Genomic DNA, 27,335 nt, shown 5'->3' with positions numbered 1-27,335 from the left:
CAGTGAGGTCACTAGGTAGACCATGAAACAAAAGCTGCATTATGTCTTTGGGGTCAGAAATCTCCCGCAACCTCCCCAGTATGGCTTGTAAAAGAAGTAAATATTACCAGAGAGAGAGAGAGACCCATTCTACTTTTATACAAAAAGAGAGAATGTAGGAAATGCATTGGTTTTTATTCAAAAAGAAAGTAGACATTCATAATTCGCATGTTGTGGAAAGGACAGCTCCGTCTCTCTCCACAACGGGGCAGATACATACAGATCCTCCATGAAGCTAAAATTGGTCTCATGGCTACAAGAGGAAGACAGAGGCATAACCAAGATACCAGACATTACAAACACACACACACTCAACATTGGCCTTCCATACACAAGCACTTCAAGTTACACTTTTATTAGATCAAAGGTAATAACAGAAAATAGATCAGAAATGCAAAGGTAATGGCAGGGAATAATAATTCAATAATAATCCCAAAAAAAACAGGAGATTTGAAAACATAAAGCCAGCACATGCACACCTTCTTAGTGGCTGAGGTTCAACAAACAACATAATACAAAGTACAAAAACCATGGCAGACTAAAGAACATCATTTTAAAAACCAGTCTTCGCAACAGAAGATGATATTGAAAGATACAAGTTCAAGACTGGAAAGTTCTACTTATTTTCAAGTGAAACAAACATTAAAATGTTTATATATATATATATATTTATATATAATTTAAGAAAGCATATGGCCAGTGGTACATTCAGAGACACATGCATCCTTGTGTAAACGGTGTGAAATGGCTAGCTAGTTAGTGTTGCGTGCTAGTAGAGTTTCAACTGGTGACGTCATTCGCTCTGGGACCTCGAAGTAGCTGTGGAGCGATAGATAATGATGCTTCGTGGGAGGCAGTTGTTGATGTGTTCAGAGGGTCCCTGGTTCGAGCCCAGGTTGGGGCGAGGAGAGGGACGGAAGCAAGACTGCCACGCTTGGCAAAAAGAGGCAAGTGAGGACAGATCAGGATTCCTTCTAGGCCATGAGGCGAAAGGACACATTGTTTAAGAATCTGAATTATCCCAGGTTAGGGTTTGTTAGAAATGCCCAGAACAAAGACACTGTAGTTGCCGGTCAAAGTGCACAAATGCTGTCAATGAGTCTGTACCACAGCTTAGGAGAAAATACCAGGGGTTCGTGAGATTTACTGGTAAGAGAAGGCACCGGTTTAGAAGTTAAAGAAGGCACGAGGAGAGAAAGCATTAGCATGCTACGGCACAGAAAGGCATGGCCCAAAATTGGGACAGGTATTGAAGGCACAGATATATTTGACAAAGCATAGATATTGATAACTAAGGCACAGTAAAAATATGTCCGTTTCCACCCAGACAATCAGCAGGCAAGATGAAGCTGCCTATTACCATAAAACTTATAGTGTATCTATCCAATCCTCTCAGATCTACAGGAGTACTTAGGGTGTGTAGGGGCTATTTTGGCCATTGGAAGTGGAGTAGAGTATTAGATAGCAGCAGGGACTTGTTGACCACGCCCGGCCCCAGCCCCCTGCCGGGCAGTGTACTTCTGAGAGTGGCAGCGTGTCTCCTTGTACACAATCCAGGCGTTCCCAGCCCACACGATCAGATTCAGGTACCCAAACACCTAGAGGAGATAGGCAGAGATTGCTTTAGTCAGAGTGAGACCATGTGGTCAAACAGAAGTGAGCATGGCAAACACAGTCTTTCTGTTGGATGTGCAGAAAAACTGTTACATTTCATCTCTTTTTAAATCTATGTGTGTATCATTGATACATTCTGATGAACAAGTATCGTCTATAAGAAGATTTTTTTAAACGGTCGAGTTACTCACCACAGAGACATTGAGGGTGCGCATGTTGGCGAAGTCAGTGACCTCGCAGGACACGTCGCTCTCCTTGCAGAGTGCCAGTGTGGTGGTGATGTCCGCCGTCCCGGTGGCATCCTTCACATTCTGCAGCCCCTTGGCCCATGCAGAGGAACACACGAGCCACAGGAAGGCAATCGCTGCCGTCAGACCAAAATCCTGGGGGGAGAGAGGGAAGAGGAAACCCAAGTCATCATCCCTCACTTTGTTCCCGTTTGAACCACTTTGCTTCAGCATGGTTTAAAATGGACAAGGGAGTACATTCAAACTGATCCCTGATCTGTTTGTGATGCCTTGCTTGCCGTGACAATGACCAAAAGGAGTTATCAAGACAGAATAAACAGTTGTGGGACCACACCAAATTAATTGTTCACATCTTACTGGAAGATGTGCATGAATAACTCAAGAAATTGGCTTAAAACACCGCTCGGCGGTCGTCGTCACCGGTCTACTAGCTGCCACAGATTCTTTTTCCCTTTTCTGTTGGTTTTGTCTTGATTGTTTTCACCTGTTTGTTGTTAACCGTTTATTCAGGGCGATTTAAGCCTTTAGGTCTGCTTTTGGGGCGGCTGGTTTATTTTGCTGTCAGTGGACGTTCATGTTTTATGGCTTACGGTTTGTTTTCGTTCCTGTTTTTGTGGTCATGTGTGCCTGTTGTTTTTGGCTTGACCCATATTTGGAATAAACATTCTCCTTTGGAATGTTGCTCTTTGTGCTTGACTCCACACCCACCAATCCTAGCTATCCTGACACATGTGACTAACAGAAATTGAATAATGTGTTCCTAAACAAAGGGAGGGTCAAAATCAAAAGTAATAGTCAGTATCTGGTGTGGCCACCAGCTGCATTATGTACCGCAGTGCATCTTCTCCTCATGGACTGCACCAGATTTGCCAGTTCTTGCTGTGAGATGTTACCCCAATCTTCCACCAAGGCACCTGCAAGTTCCTGGACATTTCTGGGGGGAATGGCCCTAGCCCTCACCCTCCGATCCAACAGGTCCCAGGCGTGCTCAAAGGGATTGAGATCCGGGCTCTTCGCTGCCCATGGCAGAACACTGACATTCCTGTCTTGTAGGAAATCACTCACAGAATGAGCAGTATGGCTGGTGGCATTGTCATGCTGGAGGGTTATGTCAGGATGAGCCTGCAGGAAGGGTACCACATGAGGGAGGAGGATGTCTTCCCTGTAACACACAGCGTTGCGATTGCCTGCAATGACAACAAGCTCAGTCCGATGATGCTGTGACACACCGCCCCAGACCTTGATGGACCCTCCACCTTCAAATTGATCCCACTCCAGAGTACAGGCCTCGGTGTAACGCTCTTCCCTTCGACGACAAATCCAAATCCGACCACCACCCCTGGTGAGACAAAACCGCGACTCGTCAGTGAAGAGCACTTTTTGCCAGTCCTATCTGGCCCAGCGACAGAGGGTTTATGCCCATTAAGCGACATTGTTGGCTGTGATGTCTGGTGAGGACCTGCCTTTCAACATGCCTACAAGCCCTCAGTCCAGCCTCTCCCAGCCTATTGCGGAGGTTTTGTGCGTTCCTGGTGTAACTCGGGCAGTTGTTGCCATCCTGTGTGCCTGTCCCGCAGGTGTGATGTTCGGATGTATAGATCCTGTGCAGGTGTTGTTACACGTGGTCTGCCACTGCGAGGACGATCAGCTGTCCTTCCTGTTTCCCTGTAGTGCTGTCTTACGCGTCTCACAGTACGGACATTGCAGTTTATTGCCCTGGCCACATCTGCAGTCCTCATGCCTCTTTGCAGCATGCCTAAGGCACATTCACGCAGATGAGCAGGGACCTTGGGCATCTTTCTTTTGGTGTTTGTCAGACTCAGTAGAAAGGCCTCTTTAGTGTCCTAAGTTTTCATAACAGTGACCTTAATTGCCTACTGTCTGTAAGCTGTTAGTGTCTTAATGACTGTTCCACAGGTGCATGTTCATTAATTCCTTATGGTTCATTTAACAAGCATGGGAAACAGTGTTTAAACACTTTATAATGAAGTTATTTTTGATTTGTACTAATTATGTTTGAAAGACAGGGTCCTGAAAAAGGGATATTTCTTTTTTTGCTGAGTTTACATACATCAGACATAATTTAAAAAAAACAGAAGTCAGGACATACAGACACATTTTATTAATGTCAATGGGAGACTTCTGTTATTCAAAACTGATTAGCAGTATATATTCAGGAACAAATTACCATGTCGAATCAACCAAATCAAGGACAAACGTTTTCTGATACACTTGGAAAAATGGACAGCTGATATTTGGTTTAAACCTAAACTTAGAACCAGGGGTTGGAACCGGTTCAAGGAACAGAACCCAAAACGGTAAAATAATGACATTTTTCAAGGAACAGAACCAGAACCGAGAACGAAGGTCATCTAATACGGTTCCGGAACAGAACTGTTATTTTAAAAGCATGGGAACCAGTTAATAATGTTCTGGGCATTTTTTTTTCAGTTCCACAAAATTCACAACAAAGTGCCTATGCAAAGCCCTCACTCTGCCACTCAGAAATTCAGTGTCTACCTGCCTGCCAGCTGAAAATCTTGTGTGTGTGTGTGTGTGTGTGTCAGCTAACTGCCCCTTCCCTCACTTCAAAACATAGTCTACTGTAGCTACTGACGTTACACGAATGTTTCAGAAATTAGGGAGAAAGATTTTTAATTTCAATGCAAGTTAAGGATACTATAGTTATCACGTTTCACATTGGATTTATTAACAAAAAAAGGTAAGATCTGTTCTTGAGCCGCTCTGCTACACAAACTTGTCTAGCTCTCGAAAATTCTAGGCGGCATTATGGGTAATGTATTGGAACCGAGAGCCATGGTCAAGGGCTAGCTCTGGTCCAACGTTAGTCCAACGTTAGTTAAGCCAACTCTCTGAAGTTCAAAGACATTCAAAGTTCCTTCATAGATGTCACTCCTCCTAGGTATAATTCTGTGGGCCTAATTCAGATTATACATGTCGTAACAACAAGATGCCCAGCGCTCTTCTCACGGGTAAAGTTTCAGTCGCATATTACACCCTACTTGTCTGTCCAATGCATGTACATATTGTAGATGCCTGCTCCATATCAAGCTGCTCTATCTATTGGTGAAGTAATTTAATGTCAAGCTAAATATATATAAAAAAATGATTTCAAAGGTTTAAAAAGAAATGTGAAAAAACTATACAAACCCTAACTTTTTTGGGTGTTCGAACCGGTTTAGTACTTTATTTTGCTGGTTGGAACAGTGGAACTGATTTTTTTTTTTTTTAATGGTTCTGTTCAGAACGAAACGATTGGAAAAAATATTTTTGTTCAAACCCCTGCTTAGAATGTCAACTCTCATCAAAGAGAACTACACCCTTGAACCGTATGTCTACCTGAATCTAACAAAAAGCCAAAGGTCAGTTCCAGCCCCTCCCTCTGGCGATAGAGATTGGTAGATCTAACAGATTGCCTGAAGAAAAGAGAACTTGCCTAATGTGTGATCTTGGGGAAATCTAAAACAAAATCCATGTTGTGTTCTATTGTCCTCTGTATATTAATCTCAGATGTTCTGAGACATTCTTTTTTGTAACATTTTTGGTGATAACCGTGAAGTATTCTGCTTACGAGACAAGCAGAGGCTTAAATTTAGTTTCAAACAGGATGTGTTTGAGATTGAAAAGTTTGTTCACAATGCCTAGAGGAGAAGGAGAAATGTACTGTTTGTGTAGTGTGGCTGGATGGTAGCTGTACTTGCTATGATTATTGTATGCGTATAATTTGTTAAATATTCTTTTGATTTGAGTACAAGGAAAATGGTACTCTTTATAGTAGTGTCTTGTAAGCCCATGTGGGCTGGGCAACAGTAGGTGTATGACACTTACATAAATAACATAAATCAAAATCAAACCATATCAATCATATTCATTTCAAGTCACGTATGAAAATCTCAATCTAGGTTTTGTCCCTTTACTTTCCCAATACTCACAAACATAGGGCCGAAGTCAGAGTCCTTGTACACGTGCATGTAGCCCAGGTAGACGAGCAGCGCCACTATAGAGTACAGGAAGCAGATGATGGCCACGCCCACAAAGAACTGGGCCGAGGAGGCGGAGTCTCCCACCAGGTGGGTGACGGGTACAGAGTGGTTACACAGAGTGGTGTTGCTCTCCACTAGAGCAACCAGGTTTAACCTGGGGACACAACGCGGCTTAACACTTCAGTGTACATCTCTACGTGATATTAGCAGAGTTACCCAGAGTATTTCTGTAAGAGATCAATGTCACACTAAATATACTGAACAAAAATATAAACGCAACATGCAGCAATTTCAAGGATTTTACTGAGTTACAGTTCATAAGGAAATCAGTATGTTTAAATAAATTCATTAGGCCCTAATCTATATATTTCACATGACTGAGAATACAGATATACATCTATTGGTCCCAGATACCTTTAAAAAAAAGTTAGGTGGCGTGGATCAGAAAACCAGTCACTATCTGGTGTGACCACCATTTGTCTCATGCAGCGCAACACATCTCCTTTGCAGGCTGTAGATTATGGAATGTTGTCCCAATATCCAGCAGAGTTGCTGGATATTAGTGGAAACTGGAATGCGCTGTCGTACACGTCGATCCAGAGCATCCCAAACATGCTCAATGGGTGACATGTCTGGTGAGTATGCAGGCCATGGAAGAACTGGGACATTTTCAGCTTGTGTACAGATGCTTGTGACATGGGGTGATGGCGGCGGATGAATGGCACGACAAAGGTTCTCAGGATCTCATCACGGTATCTCTGTACATTCAAATTGCCATCGATAAAATGCAATTGTGTTCGTTGTCCGTAGCTTATGCCTGCCCATACCATAACCCCACCGCCACCATGGGACACTCTGTTCACAATGTTGACATCAGCAAACCGCTCGCCCATACAACGCCATCTGTGGTTGTGAGGCCGGTTGGAAGTCAGACCAATTCTATAAAATGACGTTGGAGATGGCTTATGGTAGAGAAATTAACATTACATTTTCTGGCAACAGCTCTGGTGGACATTCCTGCAGTCAGCATGCCAATTGCACGCTCCCTCAAAACTTGAGGCATCTGTGTCACTTTGTTGTGTGAGAAAACTGCACATTTTAAAGCGGCCTTTTATTGTCCTTGGCAGAAGGTGCACCTGTGTAATTATCATTATATTTAATCAGCTTCTTGATATGCAACTGTCAGGAGGATGGATTACCTTGGAAAAGGATAAATGCTCACTAACAAGGATGTAAACAAAGTTGTGCACAACATTGTAGAGAAATAAGCTTTTTGTGCATATGGAACATTTCTGGGATCTTTTATTTCAGGTCATGAAACATGGGACCAATACCCCCCCCCCCATGTTGCATTTATATTTTTGTTCAGTGTACTTATACCCAGGGGATATAGAATGACAATAGCAAGAGGAAAGAATGGAGACTTTTATTGTCAACATTTCAGCTGCTAATCATCCTGATTGACAATTAAAAACTATTCATTGTGTCATCTATTTTAACCTGATACATCTTCACTGTACAGGTCACTTCCTGTTTGTGTCATACTACACCTGGAATAAACCCCAGTCATTACACTGCACACGTAAACACTCATCCAGATTAATGGAAGAAATAATCAATTGAGGTCATGGGGTCAAGTTGTTTCCTCCACCACGAACATCCTTCTACAGATGATATCTATACAACAACTTCCTTCCTAGTTCCAGCAGGATATCTGATAACACATCAAGGCATTTCAAATATTTCAAAAGGGGTCTTTTTTGCAGTTGGGTCTAATAGTTGTATGGGTTATCAAACACATTAACACAGAGAGAGAGAGAGAACTGACTGACACCCACCTGAAGGGATAGTTAAAAGTAGCATTCAGTGTCTCGTTCCTTCCTTCGCTGCAGAAGAGTGACACGATAGTCCTTCCAGAATACCCACCACAGCTCCCAAATGCAAAGATGGCTGTCAGCTGTTTAAAACAGAGAAAGAGAGAGAGAGAGAGAGAGAGAGAGAGAGAGAGAGAGAGAGAGAGAGAGAGAGAGAGAGAGAGAGAGAGAGAGAGAGAGATATCACGTAAACTGTTTTAGCTGAGCAGGGAGAAGGGAGAAACATTGCTTACACTGGACATACTGTGAGATACTGTAGTAGATCAGCTCAGGGGGGGTGTTTGGATAAACGGACTGAAAGAATTGAAGAGACTGCATGCAGCATCACACCCAACAGCAAGCTTGCCAAGAGAAAGAAGGATCTAACGGTGTACATAAAGATCTGTTTTGATCCTCTTCTCGTTCTCTCTGCTGCAATCCATGTGGTTCTCTGTTGATGCTCTCGCTCTCTCTCGATGTAGGCTATTAGATCAGTGTCTAGGGGGAAACGTAATGCTACTTCGTGACTGTGCCTCCATTTTGCTTCCGGAGAGGCCCTTCTTTCTCACCCTTCTCCAGATGTTTTCATTTCACAGTGTGGCAACTTCCTTTTGGCTGACGACCTCATTGTAGCAACTTGTGCCATTTCACAGCAATTAACATCTAGTGAGCACTGCAAATGCACAGACAGAGACAACAGCCTGCCATGGTCAGATGACTTGGGTGACTGGGGTGGTGCTGCCTGTCTGGTTGCTGCCTGTCTTGCCTGCAGCCTGTATCTTGAAGGATTTGCACAGTGAGAGAGAGAGAGAGAGAGAGAGAGAGAGAGAGAGAGAGAGAGAGAACAGCTGAATTGTTAACCTAATTTCCTCCTGCATGGCTCCACAGGATTCCTTTGACCGAGTTATGCAGGCAAGTCGGTTAAACTTGATTAATGAATTCTCTCCAAAAGCATGTCTTCTCAGGACAACATGGTTTCAAAGTGGAAGGAATGTAACCCTGGCCTAAAAACGATATCACACCACTTCAGTGCTGATTAACTCTCTAAAAGTCTAAGCCCCACTACCACTACAGCCCATAGAAACGCAATTGATAACACATTCATGACAAAAAAATGAATCAAACAGAATAAGGTTTTGAAGTATCTGTCCTTTATCTAGAAGATACAGCCTAAGAAAGCACAGGAAATATGTGTTTTTTTGGACACATATTTAACCCCAAAACGACATCCATACTTCCATTCATTTTTTAAACTGCCACTGGGTTTGGAGGTTCAGACATTACATGTGAGAAGACCGATATTCGGAGATGGGGATGGAGTAGATTGAGACGCATCCCAGATATCTCGAGGTTAAATTGACAGATTTGGATGAGGATTTTTCTATTATGTTACTTAGATTGAGTCAGTAGGGTGCGACAATATGGTCTCAAGGATTTTTAAGTTCTGCAAAAACCTGTCAGCTTGATTGGGTGCAATTTTAATTTCATTTTCTTCTAGGTGTCAGATTATGTCAGGAACACAGAGCATCCTGGCCCCAGATCTGCATGTTCCCTTCAAGATAATGATTGTATATGCTGGGTAACATTTAAGTGAATTATTAATGAGACATGAATTAATGTATAACACCTCTTGCCTTTCATTTGAAAGGCAGGAAAAGGAGTTTGAACAGGGACATTTCAAAACCATGCCAGTACAAACTGATCCAGCCCCTAGCCCGCTACTTTGCTGAAATGGAGAGTTGAATGAATGTCATACTGTAGGCTATCATTATTTTGTCATTGCAGAATCAGGAGAAGAGAGACTGACAAAACAAAACTGTGACCCATTAGTTTATGAAAAACTGATGAAAGCTTGTGTGGTTTGCTCCAACATGCAATACGATTGAAATGCAACAAAAAGCATGATATACAATACATGTCTTTTCTATGTGATTTTATCAGGCCACAGCCCCGAACTAAAGTGAAAAATCCCTCGGCTATTAGAACTGTTGAGCTGCATATTTTCTCCAGTAAGATTCTGGACAGTGTAGCCTACTTACCCATTCTATAAATTTGATGAATCCCAGCGGTTCCTTGAGAGGCGCCAAGTTCAGTCGAAATCCTGTTATCATCTCCCCCGACTCCCCAACTATCTAAATATTATCTGAATGAAAATTAAGTATATGTTGCTAGAAAGTAACGAAACAAGTTTCAATACGTTTGACAAAATGACGTGGTACTGCGCGCAATGGCTTTGTGCGCTCTGTTTTGGTGATCCCTGTCCCTCCTACGCAAATGCCGGAGGGCTAGAGTAGAAACAAATTATGAAAAAGGGTAAGTTTTGCCTTTTTAGATTAATTTTTACTCTCTCGGTAGATAGTTGCAACTTGAATCAACTAGGATTAGGTCGATTTAAAAAAATCCTAAATTGGCTAAACAATTGATAGACCAATGATGGAAAGTAACGGTTCTCTCAACTGCGCGTCTCGAATTTCTTAACACAAAAAAAGCACTGTGTAAGCCTGCAAATGACTGTAAAAAAAGTATGTCTGTATTGTATTCGCACTAAGCTGCTGAACCTTCGATCTCTGTTTGGAAAAATCTTCGCTCTCTTGTTGCAAGTTTCTGCTACTCTAGTCATATGGCCTGAAAGCAAATCAAGGCCGTCATTGTAAATAGGAATTTGTTCTTAACTGACTTGCCTTGTTAAATAAAGGTAAAATAAATTTAAAAAAAATGTTAAATATATATATATATTGTCACGAACCGGCTCAAAGCCCGTAACAAAGGGAGACAACGTGGAGATAAGGAGTAACAAAATATATATTTATTAACTAAAGCAACTAAGGAAAATATACAATGGTGCGTGTAATCAGTAATCAGTAGTGTAAGTGAGTGTTTTGCATGCATGAATGTGATAATGCAGGGTATTGAAAGGTGCCAATGCAAACAAACAAACAAAAGGCCACCAAGAACCACAACACAATCTACAATGGCGTCTGCATGGAGAGAGTCTCCTCCATGAATGTGGAAGAGGTCTATTTATCCTGGGACACACCTGGCCCAGGTGTTTCCCATGTAGCTGACGACCCTTTCCAACTCCGCCCACCGGCATCCTAATAAGGAAACAAGAACAAACAGAATACAGCAGACAGAGTGGGAGGGTCGTCACATTCCCCCCCATAAAACCGGGGACCAACAAGGACCCCGGAAGAAAATACCAGCCTCTAAGTTCCAAATTGACACAGCTTCTGCGCCACAAATTGATGAGGGTCTATGTGTTCACCCTTACAATTTGCCCTAGCCAACCTCCACGGCCTCCCAAACCAATAGTTCAAAAGATCCTGGACGAGCCCCCACTTGTCACGAACCGGCTCAAAGCCCGTAACAAAGGGAGACAACGTGGAGATAAGGAGTAACAAAATATATATTTATTAACTAAAGCAACTAAGGAAAATATACAATGGTGTGTGTAATCAGTAGTGTAAGTGAGTGTTTTGCATGCATGAATGTGATAATGCAGGGTATTGAAAGGTGCCAATGCAAACAAACAAACAAAAGGCCACCAAGAACCACAACACAATCTACAATGGTGTCTGCATGGAGAGAGTCTCCTCCATGAATGTGGAAGAGGTCTATTTATCCTGGGACACACCTGGCCCAGGTGTTTCCCATGTAGCTGATGACCCTCTCCAACTCCGCCCACCGGCATCCTAATAAGGAAACAAGAACAAACAGAATACAGCAGATGGAGTGGGAGGGTCGTCACAATATATATTACAACATATTGGATGACTCTCATTCACATTCCATTCACCCAGTTCAAATGTAAAATCGATAGGTTTAGGCTACGACATGATACTCATATTTTCCCTATACCCATCATGAGGTTGCTGCAACCTAGCCTATGAATGAAAGTGTACAATGTACAGTTGAAGTCGGAATTTACATACATCTTAGCCAAATATATTTAAACTCAGTTTTTCACAATTCCTGACATTTAATCCCTGTTTTAGTTCAGTTAGGATCACCACTTTATTTTAATGTCAGAATAATAGTAGAGGGAATTATTTAGTTCAGATTTTATTTCTTTCATCACATTCCCAGTCGTTCAGAAGTTTACACACACTAAATTAGTATTTGGTAGCGTTGCCTTTATATTGTTTAACTTGGGTCAAACGTTTTGGGTAGCCTTCCACAAGCTTCCCACGATAAGTTGGGAGAATCTTGGCCCATTCCTCCTGACAGAGCTGGTGTAATGAGTCAGGTTTGTAGGCCTCATTGCTCACACATGCTTTTTCAGTTCTGCCCACACATTTTCTATAGGATTAAGGTCAGGGCTTTGTGATGGCCACTCCAATGCCTTGACTTTGTTGTCCTTATGCCATTTTGCCACAACTTTGGAAGTATGCTTGGGGTCACTGTCCATTTGGAAGACGCAAGCTTTAACTTCCTAACTGATGCCTTGAGATGGTGCTTCAATATATCCATATAATTTTCCATCTTCATGATACCATCTATTTTGTGAAGTGCACCAGTCCCTCCTGCAGAAAAGCACCCCCACAACATGATGCTGCCACCCCCGTGCTTCATGGTTGGGATGGTGTTCTTCAGCTTGCAAGCATCCCTCCTTTTCCTCCAAACATAACGATGGTCATTATGGCCAAACAGTTCTATTTTTGTTTCATCAGACCAGAGAACATTTCTCCAAAAAGTACGATCTTTGTCCCCATGTGCAGTTGCAAACCATAGTCTGCCTTTTTTATGGCGGTTTTGGAGCAGTGGCTTCTTCCTTGCTGAGTGGCCTTTCAGGTTATGTCGATATAGGACTCATTTTACTGTGGATATAGATAATTTTCTACCTGTTTCCTCCAGCATCTTCACTTTGCTATTATTCTGGGATTGATTTGCACTTTTCGTCAAAGTACGTTCATCTCTAGGAGACAGAACACATCTCCTTCCTGAGCGGTATGATGGCTGCATTGTCCCATGGTGTTTATACCTGCATACTAATGTTTGCACAGATGAACGTGGTACCATCAGGCATTTGGAAATTGCTCCCAAGGATGAACCAGACTTGTGGAGGTCTACAATTATTTTTCTGAGGTCTTGGCTGAGACACTGAGTTTGAAGGTAGGACTTGAAATACATCCACAGGTACACCTCAAATTGACTCAAATTATTTAATTTAGCTTTTCAGAAGCTTCTAAAGCCATGACATAATTTTCTGGAATTTTCCAAGCGGTTATCCCCCAAAAAATGTTGAAAAATAACTTGTGTCATGCACAAAGTAGATGTCCTAACCAACTTGCCAAAACTATAGTTTGTTAACAAGACATTTGAGGTGTGGATAATAAACAAGTTTTAACTCCAACCTAAGTGTACGTAAACTTCCAACTTCAACTGTATGTTCACACAGGTCAGGTATGTTTATGCCTGTTTTGTTCCTTTTAAGAAATATTTTCAACAGAATCGGCAAAATGAATACACCCCTGATCACCTGTAAACACAGTTCACTTTCATAGCAGCCACATTGTATTCCTTCTCGCATCTATGCGCTCTCCTCCTCTCACCTATTCCCTTCGCTTGTGGACTTCAATGCACAACACATCAGCTGTATGTGACCAGGCAAAAAAACTTTCCAAACCAAACCGCTAAACACAGCCTACATAGTTGTCACCATATTAGCTAAAGTAATATCATAGTCAGCTAATATAACTACCTCGTTAGTAAACATGCTACAATTATGCAGTAACGTAAGTGTACAACCAGTAAGCAGTTACAACGGCGGTCCCCGGTGGCAATAATTAACTTCTTCGATATAAGGGGCGCTCTTTTAATTTTTGGATAAAAAAAACGTTCCCGTTTTAAACAAGATATTTTGTCACAAAAAGATGCTCGACTATGCATATAATTGACAGCTTTGGAAAGAAAACACTCTGACGTTTCCAAACTGCAAAGATATTGTCTGTGAGTGCCCGAGAACTAATGCTACAGGCAAAACCAAGATTAATTTTCATACAGGAAATGCCCCAGAGTTTGAATGCGCTGTGTTCCAATGTCTCCTTATATGGCTGTGAATGCGCCAGGAATGAGCCTACACTTTCTGTCGTTTCCCCAAGGTGTCTGCAGCATTGTGACGTATTTGTAGGCATATCATTGGAAGATTGACCATAAGAGACTACATTTACCAGGTGTCCGCTTGGGGTCCTCCGTCGAAATTATTGCGCAATCTCCAGCTGCGTCCACTTTTCCATTAGGTTCAGAGGAGAAAGGCAACTGCCACAAATGATTTATCATTGAATAGATATGTGAAAAACACCTTGAGGATTGATTCTAAACAACGTTTGCCATGTTTCTGTCGATATTATGGAGTTAATTTGGAAAAAAGTTTGACATTGTAATGACTGAATTTTCGTTTTTTTTTTCTTAGCCAAACGTGATGAACAAAACAGAGCATTTTTTCTCCTACACAAATAATCTTTCTGGAAAAACGGAGCATTTGCTATCTAACTGAGAATCTCCTCATTGAAAACATCTGAAGTTCTTCAAAGGTAAATTATTTTATTTGAATGCTTTTCTTGTTTTTGTGAAAATGTTGCCTGCTGAATGCTAGGCTTAATGCTATGCTAGCTATCAATACTCTTACACAAATGCTTGTGTAGCTATGGTTGAAAAGCATATTTTGAAAATCTGAGATGACAGTGTTGTTAACAAACGGCTAAGCTTGTGAGCCAATATATTTATTTAATTTCATTTGCGATTTTCATGAATAGTTAACGTTGTGTTATGCTAATGAGCTTGAGGCTATGATTACGCTCCCGGATACGGGATTGCTCGACGCTAGAGGTTAATAATACCAAAAGCTTAGCTTGACTTTAAGTGTTGTGAGTTTAAGAGTTTAAGTGTTGTGTTGGAAAGTCATATCCAGCTAGCTAACATAGCAACCATCTGTTTGATCAGGATGTTTTAGTAAGCGAAAATAGCTAGCTAGCTGTAGCTTATGCTTCCAGTACTAGATTAATTCTCTGATCCGTTGATTGGTTGGACAACATGTTGGTTCAAAAGCTCTGGTAGGCTGGAGAGGGTCCCCCGGAATTTGTCATAATTACTGTGTAAGTCTATAGAAGGGGGTGAGAACCATGAGCCTCCTAGGTTTTGTATTCAAGTCGATGCACCCAGTGGAATTTCTGCACAGGGACACTCAAAGTCAATCTTAAATCCATCAATCTTTATTATCAGCGCGCTGGAGAAGTTCCAAACAACTCAAATCTTTACCAAGCACAGGCAGGAACCAAGGATCATTTATGACACTAACACAAGATTAACATTTTCAAGGCTATCTTTTCACAAGATAAAAATGTCCACTACATTCCATCCTCTTATAACTGTAATTTTAATAAAGATGGCGCTGAAGAACATGACGTTTTACATTCAAACCAATCAATTGTGCAATTTTGTGCGATTTTTTGCGTTTTGTGTAACTTATTTTTGAACTTATTGTGTATATAATGTTGATGCTACTGTCTTTTATAACCGAAAGTAACTTCTGGACATCAGAACAGCGATTACTCAACGTGGACTGCAAGAAACTTTTTCCTTTAACGAGTCCGACGAGAAGGATATCCTGCTTTCAATGGAACAGGCCCAGATCCCCACCTTTTGCTTGAAAAAAGACGTAGGAAAAGGGGCCTCAGATCGGGCTGCTTTCTGAGAATCCATAGGCGAGCGAGTAAACTCCCACTGCCATCTTTTCTTCTTGCTAATGTGCAATCTTTGGAAAATAAAATTGATGACCTACGATTAAGATTATCCTACCAATGGGGCATCAAAAACTGTACCATCGTATGTTTCACAGAGACGAGGCTGAACGACAATACGGACAAAATAGAGCTAGCAGGATTTTCCATGCACCGGCAAAACAGAGACGCTACCTCTGGTAAGACGAGGGGTGGGGTGCGTGTCTATATGTCTCTAACAGCTGGTGTGCAATGTCTAATATTAAATAAGTTTTGAGTTATTGCTCGCCTGAGGTAAAGTATCTTATGATAAGCTGTAGACCACACTATCTACCAAGAGAGTTCTCATCTGTATTATTCAAAGCCGTCTACTTACCACCACAGAACGAAGCTGGCACTAAGACAGCTCTCAACCAACTATATAAGGCCATAAGCAAAGAAGAAAATACTCACCCAGAAGCAGCGCTCCTAGTGGCCAGGGACTTTAATGCAGGCAAACTTAAATCAGTTTTACCAAATTTTTACCAGCATGTCACATATGCAACCAGAGAAGAGAAAATCCTAGACCACCTTTACTCCACACACAGAGATGTATACAAAGCTCTCCCCCGCCCTCCATTTGGCAAATCTGACCATAATTCTATCCTCCTGATTCCTGCTTACAAGCTAAAACTAAAGCAGGAAGTACCATTGACTTGCTCAATACGGAAGTGGTCAGATGACGCAGATGCTACACTACAGGACTGTTTTGCTAGCACAGACTGGAATATGTTGCGCGATTCATCCATTGCCTTTGAGGAGTACACCACCTCAGTCATTGGCTTCATTAATATGTGCATCGACGACGTCGTCCCCACAGTGAGTGACTGTACGTACATTTCCCAACCAGAAGCCATGGATAGCAGGCAACATCCACATGGAGCTAAAGGCTAGAGCTGATGCTTTCAAGGAGCGGGAGACTAATCCAGATGCTTATAAGAAATCCTGCTATGCCCTCAGATGAACCATCAAACAAGCAAAGCATCAATACAGAATTAAGATTGAATCCTACTACACTGGCTCTGACGCTCGTCGGATGTGCCAGGGCTTGAAAACTATTACGGACTACAAAGGGAAACCCCAACGCAAGCTGCCTAGTGACGCGAGCCTACCAGACGAGCTAAATGCCTTTTATGCTCGCTTCGAGGCAAGCAACACTGAAGCATGCATGAGGGTACCAACTGTTCTGGATGACTGTGTGATAACTCTCTCGGTAGCCGATGTGAATAAAACCTTTAAACAGGTCAACATTCACAAAGCCACTGGGCAAGATGGATTACCAAGACGTGTAGTCAAAGCATGCGCGGACCAACTGTCAAGTGTCTTCACTGACATTTTCAACCTCTCCCTGATCAAGTCTAATACATACATGTTTCAAGCAGACCACCATAGTCCCTCTGCACTAGACCCACTCCAATTCGCATACCGCCAAAACAGATCCACAGATGACGCAATCTCAATCACACTCCACACTGCCCTTTCTCACCTGGCCAAAAGGTACACCTATGTGAGAATGCTGTTCATTGACTACAGCTCAGCATTCAACACCATAGAGCCCACAAAGCTCATCACTAAGCTAAGGACTCTGGGACTTAACACCTCCCTCTGCAACTGGATCCTGGACTTCCTAACGGGCTCCCCTATGTGGTAAGGGTAGGCAACAACACATCTGCCACACTGATCCTTAACACTGGGGCCCCTCAGGGGTGTGTACTTTGTCCCCTCCTGTATTCCCTGTTCACCCATGACTGCATGGTCAAACACGACTCCAACACCATCATTAAGTTGGCTGACGACACAACAGTGGTAGGCCTGATCACAGACAACGATGAGATGGCCTATAGGGAGGAGGTCAGAGAACTGGCAGTCTGGTGCCAGGACAACAACCTCTCCCTTAATGTGAGCAAGACAACGGAGCTGATCGTGGATGACAGGAAAAGGCGGGCCGAACAGGCCCCCATTAACATTAATGGGGCTGTAGTGGAGATGGTCGAGTGTTTCAAGTTCCTTGGTGTCCACATCAACGACAAACTATCATGGCCCAAACATACCAAGACAGTCGTGAAGAGGGCACGACAAAACCTTTTCCCCTCAGGAGACTTGGCATGGGTCCCCAGATCCTCAAAAAGTTCTACAGCTGCACCATCGAGAGCATCCTAACCGGTTGCATCACCGGCTGGGATGGCAACTGCTCAGCATCTGACCGTAAGGTGCTACAGAGGAGTACGTACGGCCCAGTACATCACTGGGGCCAAGCTTTGTGCCATCCGGGACCTACTGTAAGTTGTCATTTTCCGTTTGGGTTTTGTGGGGTGTTATTTTCTGTTTAGTGTCTGTGCCTGACGGAACTGTTTGCTTTCGTTTTTTGTTATTTTTGTTTGAGTGCTTCTTGAAAATAAATGTCATGAACACTTTCTACGCTGCGCTTTGGTCCACTCTTCCTTCCACCGACGAGGAGCGTTACAGTTGTTGTTGTAACGGGTGTCATCGTCGGATGAGGAATGATCGGACCAAAGCGCAGCGTGGTAAGTGTTCATGCTTTTTGTTTAAACTGAACACTATAACAAAACAACAAAGAGAACAAACGAAACCGAAACAGTCCTGTCAGGTGCTGAATACACTAAACAGAAAATAACTATCCACAAAAACCCTATGGGAAAAAGCTACCTAAGTATGGTTCCCAATCAGAGACAACGATAGTCAGCTGTCCCTGATTGAGAACCATACCCGGCCAAAACAAAGAAATACCAAAACATAGAAAAAGGAACATAGAATGCCCACCCAAATCACACCCTGACCAAAGCAAATTAGAGACGTAAAAAGCTCTCTAAGGTCAGGGTGTGACAGTTGTATTCAGTGCATGTGACAAAGTTGAATTTGATTTTAAGCATTTAGATTTTAGCTTCTATATCAAAATATGTGATTAGAATAAATCATAATAAAGGTTATACTTCTATTAATGGGGGAATCTAATTTCATTCATAATCATCATAAAGCTAAAATCTACAATCAAATTAGTAAATAAAAAAAATAAACGCAAAAAAACGGAGACTTTCAAACCCTTCATTCTTGGTTGTACAATCCAACTTCCAAAATCATGGCTTAAGACATTCACTTCATACATTTCCACATATGCTTCATTACACAATTTCATTTATGGATTCTGGCAATGACATGTCAGCTGGAGCTTTTGTTGCGAGTGGCATGAATATGACAGATTGGTATCTCAGTCCATTTCTAGTCTAAAGTACTATACATTTTGCAATGTGCAGACCTCCACAATCAACCTGAAACCCCAAATAAACCATTTTGGATAAACCTAAATTAATTACGGGCACGTTGACCACCCACCCCCCTACCTCCCGGCACTCATTATTCTGCTGTTTCAGTTTGTCCTCCCAATGGCACATGTTCAAAGTGGATGGCCCTTGATAATGTGTCTCACCTGAGTCGCCACTGTCCTTTACAGTCCATTATGTCTTTGTCCATTTTACTACCAGTACATGAGAGAAGTTGGACGGGATCTCGTCCATGCTCACTCCACATTGGTCTCATGTCGCACTCCTAAGAGAAAAGGCATGAGAGAAAAGGCTGGGTTTTTCAGCACATTTCTTATCAAAGTGGGTTGTGTGTGGGTGCTGGCGTGTGTGTGGTAAAAATCATAGGGTAGCAATAAACAGAATGGCCAGGCCTTACTTAATTTGGGAGCTCCCTCAACAGCTGGATGCGGGCACCTTTACACTGCACAGTACACAGTCTCAATAACGTCTCTCCTAAGGCACCTTCAAGAAACCTTCAAGAAGCCCCTCAAAGGGAAAGACACAGATCCATTGGCAAAAAAGAAAGAAAGAAAATAAACATCTTAATCAGTCATAAAAAAATATTGAATCTTTATCGAGTTTACTGTATCTTGGGCAGGAATAGGCACATTCCAAAGTCCCAGAACCCCTCTCTTGTAATCATTGCCATTTTGCATTGACATACAGTTCTGTACAAACTGTCCCTGGGACATCAACTAGTTAAAATATGAAACCTATTGTTTACCAAATCTGCTAGGACCTTCAAATAGTTGGTGCTGGCTTATCAGCTCAATATTCGGTACTAAAAACATTTACTCTGATCTTCTTATTCTGGACACAGTTTCACGTAATGTGAACAGATTATTGTTTTGGATGACATTCCCTTCTTACTTAAATCACTGGTGCTACCCAAACTATAGAATTGACTAATAGAAATTAGAACCTGTCAAAAATGTATAATTTCAATTATTCATACCTCTGTCCCAAATTTCCCCACTGTGTCCCTTACAGATTGTTTTTTTGTTCAGTGAGTACTGGTGGCTATCTATTGTTCCACAGCAAACTTATCTCTAACCCAAACACCAGATGGTGGCCTCTAATTTAATATCAGTCCCAATGCTCAATCCCTCTGTTCGCAATGTAACAGCATATTGAAAGACTTACTTCTTCAATTTAGTAAGACATTGCATTATTAGAGTGCTATCTGATACTACCATTCTCTTTGTTACCTTCACTATTCTCCATATCTGTTTCCTTCAACTAAAAACCCTTCTACTCTTTCCAGTTGAAAAAAACCCATTCTCAATCATTACTCCGAATACACACCGATTATGTAGTATATATAAAGATAAGATTAAACCAAGAAAAGTCTGATGAGTGACCATATTAGCCTATCAATTGTGAATTATATAAACTCAGCAAAAAAAGAAACGTCCTCTCACTGTCAACTGCATTTCTTTCAGCAAACTTAACATGTCAAATCAAATCAATCAAATTTTATTAGTCACATACACATGGCTAGCAGATGTTAATGCGAGTGTGGCGAAATGCTTGTGCTTCTAGTTCCGACCGTGCAGTAACATCTAACAAGTAATCTAACAATTTCAAAACAACTACCTTATACACACAAGGAATTAATAAGAATATGTACATATAAATATATGGATGAGAGATGGCCGTGCGGCATAGGCAAGAGGCAGTAGATGGTATAGAATACAGTATATACATATGAGACGAGTAATGTAGGGTATGTAAACATTATATAAAGTGTCATTGTTTAAAGTGACTAGTGATACATTTATTACATCCAATTTTTTATTATTAAAGGGGTGATGGCTTTGATGGCTGTTTAACAGTCTGATGGCCTTGAGATAGAAGCTGTTTTTCAGTCTCTCGGGTGGTGTAGGTTTCTTCGAGGGCAGTTCGTTTGCCCCTGTGATGCGCTGTGCAGACCTCACTACTCTCTGGAGAGCCTTACGGTAGTCGTACCAGGCGGTTATACAGCCCGACAGGATGCTCTTGATTGTGCATCTGTTTGTGAGTGTTTTTGGTGACAAGCCAAATTTCTTCAGCCTCCTAAAGTTGAAAAGGCGCTGTTGCGCCTTCATCACCACACTGTCTACGTGTACGCCAAGGAACTTAAAACTTTCCACCTTCTCCACTACTGTCCCGTCGATGTGGATAGTGGGGGTTGCTCCCTCTGCTGTTTCCTGAAGTCCACGATCATCTCCTTTGTTTTGTTGACGTTGAGTGTGAGGTTATTTTCCTGGCACCACACTTCGAGGGCCCTCACCTCCTCCCTGTAGGCCGTCTCATCGTTGTTGGTAATGAAAACCTACCATGGTAGTGTCGTCTGCAAACTTGATGATTGAGTTGGAGGCGTGCATGGCCACGCAATCATGGGTGAACAGGGAGTACAGGAGAAGGCTGAGAACGCACCCTTGTGGGGCCCCAGTGTTGAGGATCAGCGGGGTGGAGATGTTGTTTCCTACCCTCATCACCTGGGGGCTGCCCGTCAGAACGTCCAGGACCCAGTTTCACAGGGCGGGGTCGAGACCAATGGCGGGGTAGAGATTGATGCTGCCATCAATCCACGGTTTCTGGTTGGGGAAGGTTTTAATAGTCACCGTGGGTACAACATCACTGATGCACTTGCTAATAAACTCACTCACCGAATCAGCGTATTCATCAATGTTGTTGTCTGAGGCTATCCGGAACATATCCCAGTCCACGTGATCGAAGCAATCTTGAAGCGTGGAATTCCATTGGTCGGACCAGCGTTGAACAGACCTGAGCACGGGCGTTTCCTGTTTTGGTTTCTGTCTATAGGCTGGTAGCAACAAAATGGAGTCGTTGTCAGATTTGCCGAAAGGAGGGTGAGGCAGGGCTTTGTATGCGTCGCGGAAGTTAGAGTAGCAATGATCCAGAATGCTGCCAGCCCGGGTCGGGCATTCAATATGCTGATAAAATTTAAGGAGCCTTGTTTCCAGATTAGCTTTGTTAAAATCCAAAGCTACAATAAATGCAGCCTTAGGATATGTGGTTTCCAGTTTACATGGAGTCCAATGAAGTTCTTTCAGGGCCGTCGAGGTGTCTGCTTGCGGGAGAATATACACGGCTGTGATTATAATCGAAGAGAATTTGCTTGGTAGATAATGCAGTTGGAATTTGATTGTAAGAATTTATAGGTCAGGTGAACAAAAGGACTTGAGTTCCTGTATGTTGTTATGATCACATCGTGACTCGTTAATCATAAGGCATACCCCCCCGCCCTTCTTCTTACCAGAGAGATATTATTTATATCGGCACAGTGCGTGAAGAAACCGGGTGGCTTTACCGACTCTGATAACGTATCCCGAGTGAAAATCAAAGGTTACAATCAGTATCTGGTGTGGCCACCATCTGCATTAAGTACTGCAGTGCATCTTCTCCTCATGGACTGCACCAGATTTGCCAGTTCTTGCTGTGAGATGTTACCCCACTCTTCCACCAAGGCACCTGCAAGTTCCCGGATATTTCTGGGGAGAATGGCCATAGCCCTCAGCCTCCGATCCAGATGTGCTCAATGGAATTAAGATCCGGGCTCTTCGCTGACCATGGCAGAACACTGACATTCCTGTCTTGCAGGAAATCATGCACAGAACAAGCAGTATGGCTGGTGGCATTATCATACTGGAGGGTCATGTCATGTCAGGATGAGCCTGCAAGAAGGGTACCACATGAGGGAGGAGGATGTCTTCCCTGTAACGCACAGCATTGAGATTGCCTGCAATGACAACAAGCTCAGTCCGATGACGTTGTGACACACCGCCCCAGACCATGATGGAACCTCCACCGCCAAATCGATCCTGCTCCAGAGTGCAGGCCTCAGTGTAAAGCTCTTCCCTTAGACGATAAACGCGAATCCGACCATCACCCCTGGTGAGACAAAACCGTGACTCGTCAGTGAAGAGCACTTTTTGCCAGTCCTGTCTGGTCCAGCGACGGTGGGTTTCTGCCCATTAGCGACGTTGTTGCCGGTGACGTTGTTGCTGGTGAGGACCTGCCTTACAACAGGCCTACAAGCCCTCAGTCCAGCCTCTCTCAGCCTATTGCGGACAGACTGAGCACTGATGGAGGGATTGTGCATTCTTGGTGTAACGCGGGCAGTTGTTGTTACCATCCTGTACCTGTCCCGCAGATGTGATGTTCGGATGTACCGATCCTGTGCAGGTGTTGTTATACGTGGTCTGCCACTGTGAGGACGATCAGCTGTCCGTCCTGTCTCCCTGTAGTGCTGTCTTAGGCATCTCACAGTACGGACATTGCAATTTATTGCCCTGGCCACATCTGCAGTCCTCATGTCTCCTTGCAGCATGCCTAAGGCACATTCACACAGATAAGCAGGGACCCTCGGCATCTTCTTTAGGTGTTTTTCAGAGTCAGTAGAAAGGCCTTTATAGTGTCCTAAGTTTTCATAACTGTGACCATCTGTAAATTGTTAGTGTCTTAACGACCTTTCCACAGGTGCATGTTCATTAATTGTTTATGGTTCATTGAACAAGCATGGGAAACCGTGTTTAAATCCTTTACAATGAAGATCTGTGAAGTTATTTGGATTTTTAAGAATTATGTTTGAAAGACAGGGTCCTGAAAAAGGGAAGTTTCTTTTTATGCTGAGTTTACATACATCAGACATAATAAAATAAAATAAACAGTTTATTATCACTTGTGAATAATGCCCAGCATAAGAAGCAATGCATTTTTTGGGACTTTTTCGAATCATAATCGCACACCTCATGTCGCCTAGCCCATAGTCCTTCCTATATGTTTTATTAAGGTTTGTATCACAGTGGCCAAATAACTTCTTAAAATGAAGAACATTAATCTGCTTTACAAGCGTGTAGAGCCTAACTGACATACATAAGCAGCGCGTGAGTTTCAAGTTTGGGGAAGATCATTTTCACCATAAAAATGCACATTCATAATAAAAGCATATAAAAAAAGCATACATAATTGCATTTGCGGTCACTTGATAATCAGCCACTTTTGATAATCGGTCACTTTTGGAACATTTGCGATTATAGCCTACTACAATGTGCGCATTGCTGCGCTTATAATGTGAAGAAATAGCCTCATAGTTTATCAACATTTGAAACTAAACGTTCTGATCTGTTGCGTCAGCCACATTGCGTAAGGTGTTTTGATGTACGTGGTTGTATTCATTTGAGATCTATCCGTGCAGCATAAGGCAAGGATTTGTTTTAGGATACATTACCGTCACAAAGGGGATGCCAGCCGTGAAATTCGAGGCATTATCAAGTGCTTGTCAAATTGTGAATGAGAGACTATTGGAGTGTGTACAGCCTGCGCAGAAAAAAACTAAGCGGAGCTCATGCCTTTCAAGCAACTTTTTTCAAGTCATCATTAGAATCTCACCATGCAGCCTTACAATGTATTATCAAAATCAAAACATATAGCCCAATGTTTGTAGAACAACTAAAGTTATATTAAATTAACCATATAGGACCACCCATTTCTTTGTTAACCGCTCAACATAGAATAGCCCCGTGTGCGCACTCCCTCAAATCGTTTGGAGACAATGCTTCTATTTTATTCAGTTTTGTTCAAATGTATTCTTCATACTATAAAATAATCTCAAATAATGCCACGGAATTATAAGCAAATCTTGTCTGCTAAATAAACTAGTGTAGCCACACAGTCATACGGCATAGCCACATCAGGATCTAAAATAAGGACAACTCAAGAGTATGCTATTCGTTTCTTCTGAAATAGTCTACATTTCCTTCATATCATGCTTCTTTAGACCTGTCTAAAATAAATACTGTATTTATCGTGACTGTGTAGGCTATATTACATGTATTTATTAGACATTTTAAAATGGCTTGGAGGCTATGTATGAAAGCCAGGAGATGCTAAATGTTTATGTTCATTAACGGTAAATTACTGAGTATGCAGTCCTATTATTTGCTTGCCAATCACCAGCTGACTAAGTTGCACAGCCCTATGTATTACCAGGGTGGAGGACATCTCATAAGCCTTTGTAGTTTTATTGGTTAGGGGCAAGTCCCGTACAATGCTTTAACATTATCTTATCTTTACCCTTATCTTATCTTTAACCGTATCTTATCTTTACCCTTATCTTATCTTTAACCTTCTTATCTTATCTTTACCCTTATCTTATCTTTACCCTTATCTTTAACCGTATCTTATCTTTACCCTTATCTTATCTTTAACCTTCTTTCTTATCTTTACCCTTATCTTATCTTTAACCTTATCTTTACCCTTATCTTATCTTTAACCTTATCTTATCTTTACCCTTATCTTATCTTTACCCTTATCTTATCTTTATCAAATGATCCATAAAGGGACCACTCTGAACATTTCTCTGAATTTTCTTTACACCGCTTACGTATGTTCATTTGTTACTTCATCAGATCTCTAGTGACCCATTACACTCCATATTATGTTGCTTTATCTCTAGTGACCTATTATACACTTGTGTTACATCACAAATTCCTTCTCTACCCCAGTGTTCTATTCTTTCAGGGGGTTAAATATTCACTCTAGTGTTCTATTTAACAGTATATCCGGGAATAGACCTATTTTTCGTTCATATCTTTACATTCACTTTTCCCTATATAACTATACTTAGGTATTCACATCCACACCACTCCATGTGCATCCTATGCACCATATGTGTCTTCAACGGTTCTCTAGCCTCCCAGAGACAATGGTACAGTGGTCCCAGACCACAAAGACAATTCCCAGACATATCCTGTAGAACTCTACTCCCTATACATATAAAACAACAATAACAGGTGCTATTATCAGTAGTCCCAGACCGTGGGCATGGTGGACACTCTAGCCTTCTTCTGTCATATGTATTACTGCCATGGTTCCTGTATAGTCCATACAGCATCCACAGTATCAATAGTTTATATAGTCATAAATGTTATGGCCCCTATAGTCTTACCGCATACATATAGAATAACACACACTTTCACTCAGTAACTCCACACACACAACTTTCACATCCACATTCACACAACTCACATCAACATTCAATTCGTGCTATGACTTGACTTAAGACTAGTGGTACCCTCAATTTTTATGCTACGTTTTATTATATTTATTTTTAATTTTTAATACAAATTAATTTAAATGTACTTTCTGAAGTCAGTTGCCGTGTCCCTCGTTTGTTTGTGGATGTTGTGTCACCTCCTGGGCAGCTCAGAGTAAGGGTCTGGTCTGGGTGGCTCCGCGTCCTCTTTTGGTCAGACAGGAATTTCCCCTCACGCTTCATAAAATGTGCCACCGGTTTTCCTCGCAGACCCTCACTGGAAAGCGCTGCAGGCCGAATCAATCATCCTGTTTGTGACGCCAAATAGTTGTAGAAATTCTACACAGGGACACTCAAAGTCAATCTTCAATGAATCATTCTTTATTATCAGCGCGCTGGAGAGGTTCCAAACAACTCAATGCAGTCCCGTTATCCCTTATATACAGGTTACAGACATGTTAAAGATGCATAGTTCATAGGGTTGGTTCCGGCATGTGTCTAGCACTGTCTCCTATCTTTAACTTAAAGAACATACTCTGGGCGTTCTGCCAGATCGTCCTAAGGAGGAGGTTGTTGTCCCCCCCCCCCCATATCTTTACCAAACACAGGCAGGAACCAAGGATTATTTATGACACCAAGACAAGATGAACATTTTCAAGGATGTCTTTTCACAAGATAAAAATGTCCATCACAGGAGGATGGAAGCCAGCTGTTCTCCAGCGACAACAGTGCAACCCTACAGAGTGCTGTTGAGGCTACTGTAGCCCTTCTTTGCAAAAGTTATTTGGTGACATGATTATACTTAGTATAGTTCTATCTAAAAAGGGATAACTTTTTAAACGTTTTACAATAAAAATGCTCTATGAAATTCACTGAGGAGGATGGTCCTCCCCTTCTGGCCTCCACTGAATTGTACAGTACAACTCAAGAGGAAAATACTGGTGCAGATGACTATCTGCCTTTACCAATGACAAACATATGAATGAATATATGACGTCTATGGAACTCAATCATGAGGGACCCATTGGAGGGGCCTGCCAATAAACAGAATAGAACACAAATAGTTTTTTATCCAAAGATTCACACAAGTTGTAATTATTTAATTTTCCAACATGTGATATCAATATTATTTAATTAAATGCTAACGCATTAAGGAAACCATATTATACTGATTTGACAGCAGCTAGAGAAGAGATTCCCTTGTATAACAAAATATTAAATCAAGGACCGCCTGAGTGGAGCTGCGGTCTAAAGCACTGCAGCGCAGTGCTTGAGGCATCACTACAGACCTGGGTTCGATCCCAGGCTGTCAGAACCGGCCGTGACCGGGAGTCGCACAATTTGCCCAGGTTAGGGTTTAGCCAGGTTACTTGGCTCATCGTGCTCTAGCTACTCCTTGTAGCGGGCCGGGCGCCAGTAGGCTGACTTTGGTTGTCAGTTAAGCGTTGTTTACTCCAT

General features: G+C 42.1%; 1 protein-coding gene and 1 long non-coding RNA gene across 2 annotated transcripts; both read right to left on the bottom strand.

Annotated features, from left to right (window-relative positions):
- Nucleotides 1-157: 157 nt before the first annotated feature.
- Nucleotides 158-10,397, bottom strand: LOC135514807 (synaptophysin-like protein 1). Its single transcript, XM_064938427.1, has 5 exons — nt 9,798-10,397; nt 7,744-7,862; nt 5,855-6,059; nt 1,845-2,036; nt 158-1,637 (listed from the first exon to the last, which is right to left on the bottom strand). The coding sequence occupies exons 1-5, from the start codon at nt 9,867-9,869 to the stop codon at nt 1,497-1,499; spliced, it is 729 nt and encodes a 242-aa protein (XP_064794499.1). The 5' UTR covers nt 9,870-10,397; the 3' UTR covers nt 158-1,496.
- Nucleotides 10,398-10,586: 189 nt separating this feature from the next.
- LOC135514808 (uncharacterized) lies at nt 10,587-27,237 on the bottom strand. The gene is made up of 5 exons (XR_010451731.1): nt 26,036-27,237; nt 19,212-19,308; nt 18,961-19,079; nt 11,393-11,450; nt 10,587-10,853 (listed from the first exon to the last, which is right to left on the bottom strand). It is a non-coding gene; the product is annotated as an uncharacterized LOC135514808 (long non-coding RNA).
- Nucleotides 27,238-27,335: the final 98 nt, after the last annotated feature.

Source organism: Oncorhynchus masou, chromosome 26 (genome assembly GCF_036934945.1).
Source record: "Oncorhynchus masou masou isolate Uvic2021 chromosome 26, UVic_Omas_1.1, whole genome shotgun sequence".
Taxonomy (NCBI): domain Eukaryota; kingdom Metazoa; phylum Chordata; class Actinopteri; order Salmoniformes; family Salmonidae; genus Oncorhynchus; species Oncorhynchus masou.
The sequence above is the reverse complement of the archived record's forward strand: the minus strand, read 5'-3'. Positions and strand labels throughout refer to the sequence as shown.

What these genes read in the sequence shown, in the direction of transcription:
- LOC135514807 (XM_064938427.1), bottom strand. Translation starts at nt 9,869, where the DNA reads ATGATAACAGGATTTCGACTGAACTTGGCGCCTCTCAAGGAACCGCTG. An exon ending in TCATCAAATTTATAGAATGG is followed by an intron (nt 7,863 to 9,797) that starts GTAAGTAGGCTA and finishes TGTTTTAAACAG; the next exon opens with CTGACAGCCATCTTTGCATT. An exon ending in CTGACTTCGGCCCTATGTTT is followed by an intron (nt 2,037 to 5,854) that starts GTGAGTATTGGG and finishes CTCTCCCCCCAG; the next exon opens with GATTTTGGTCTGACGGCAGC.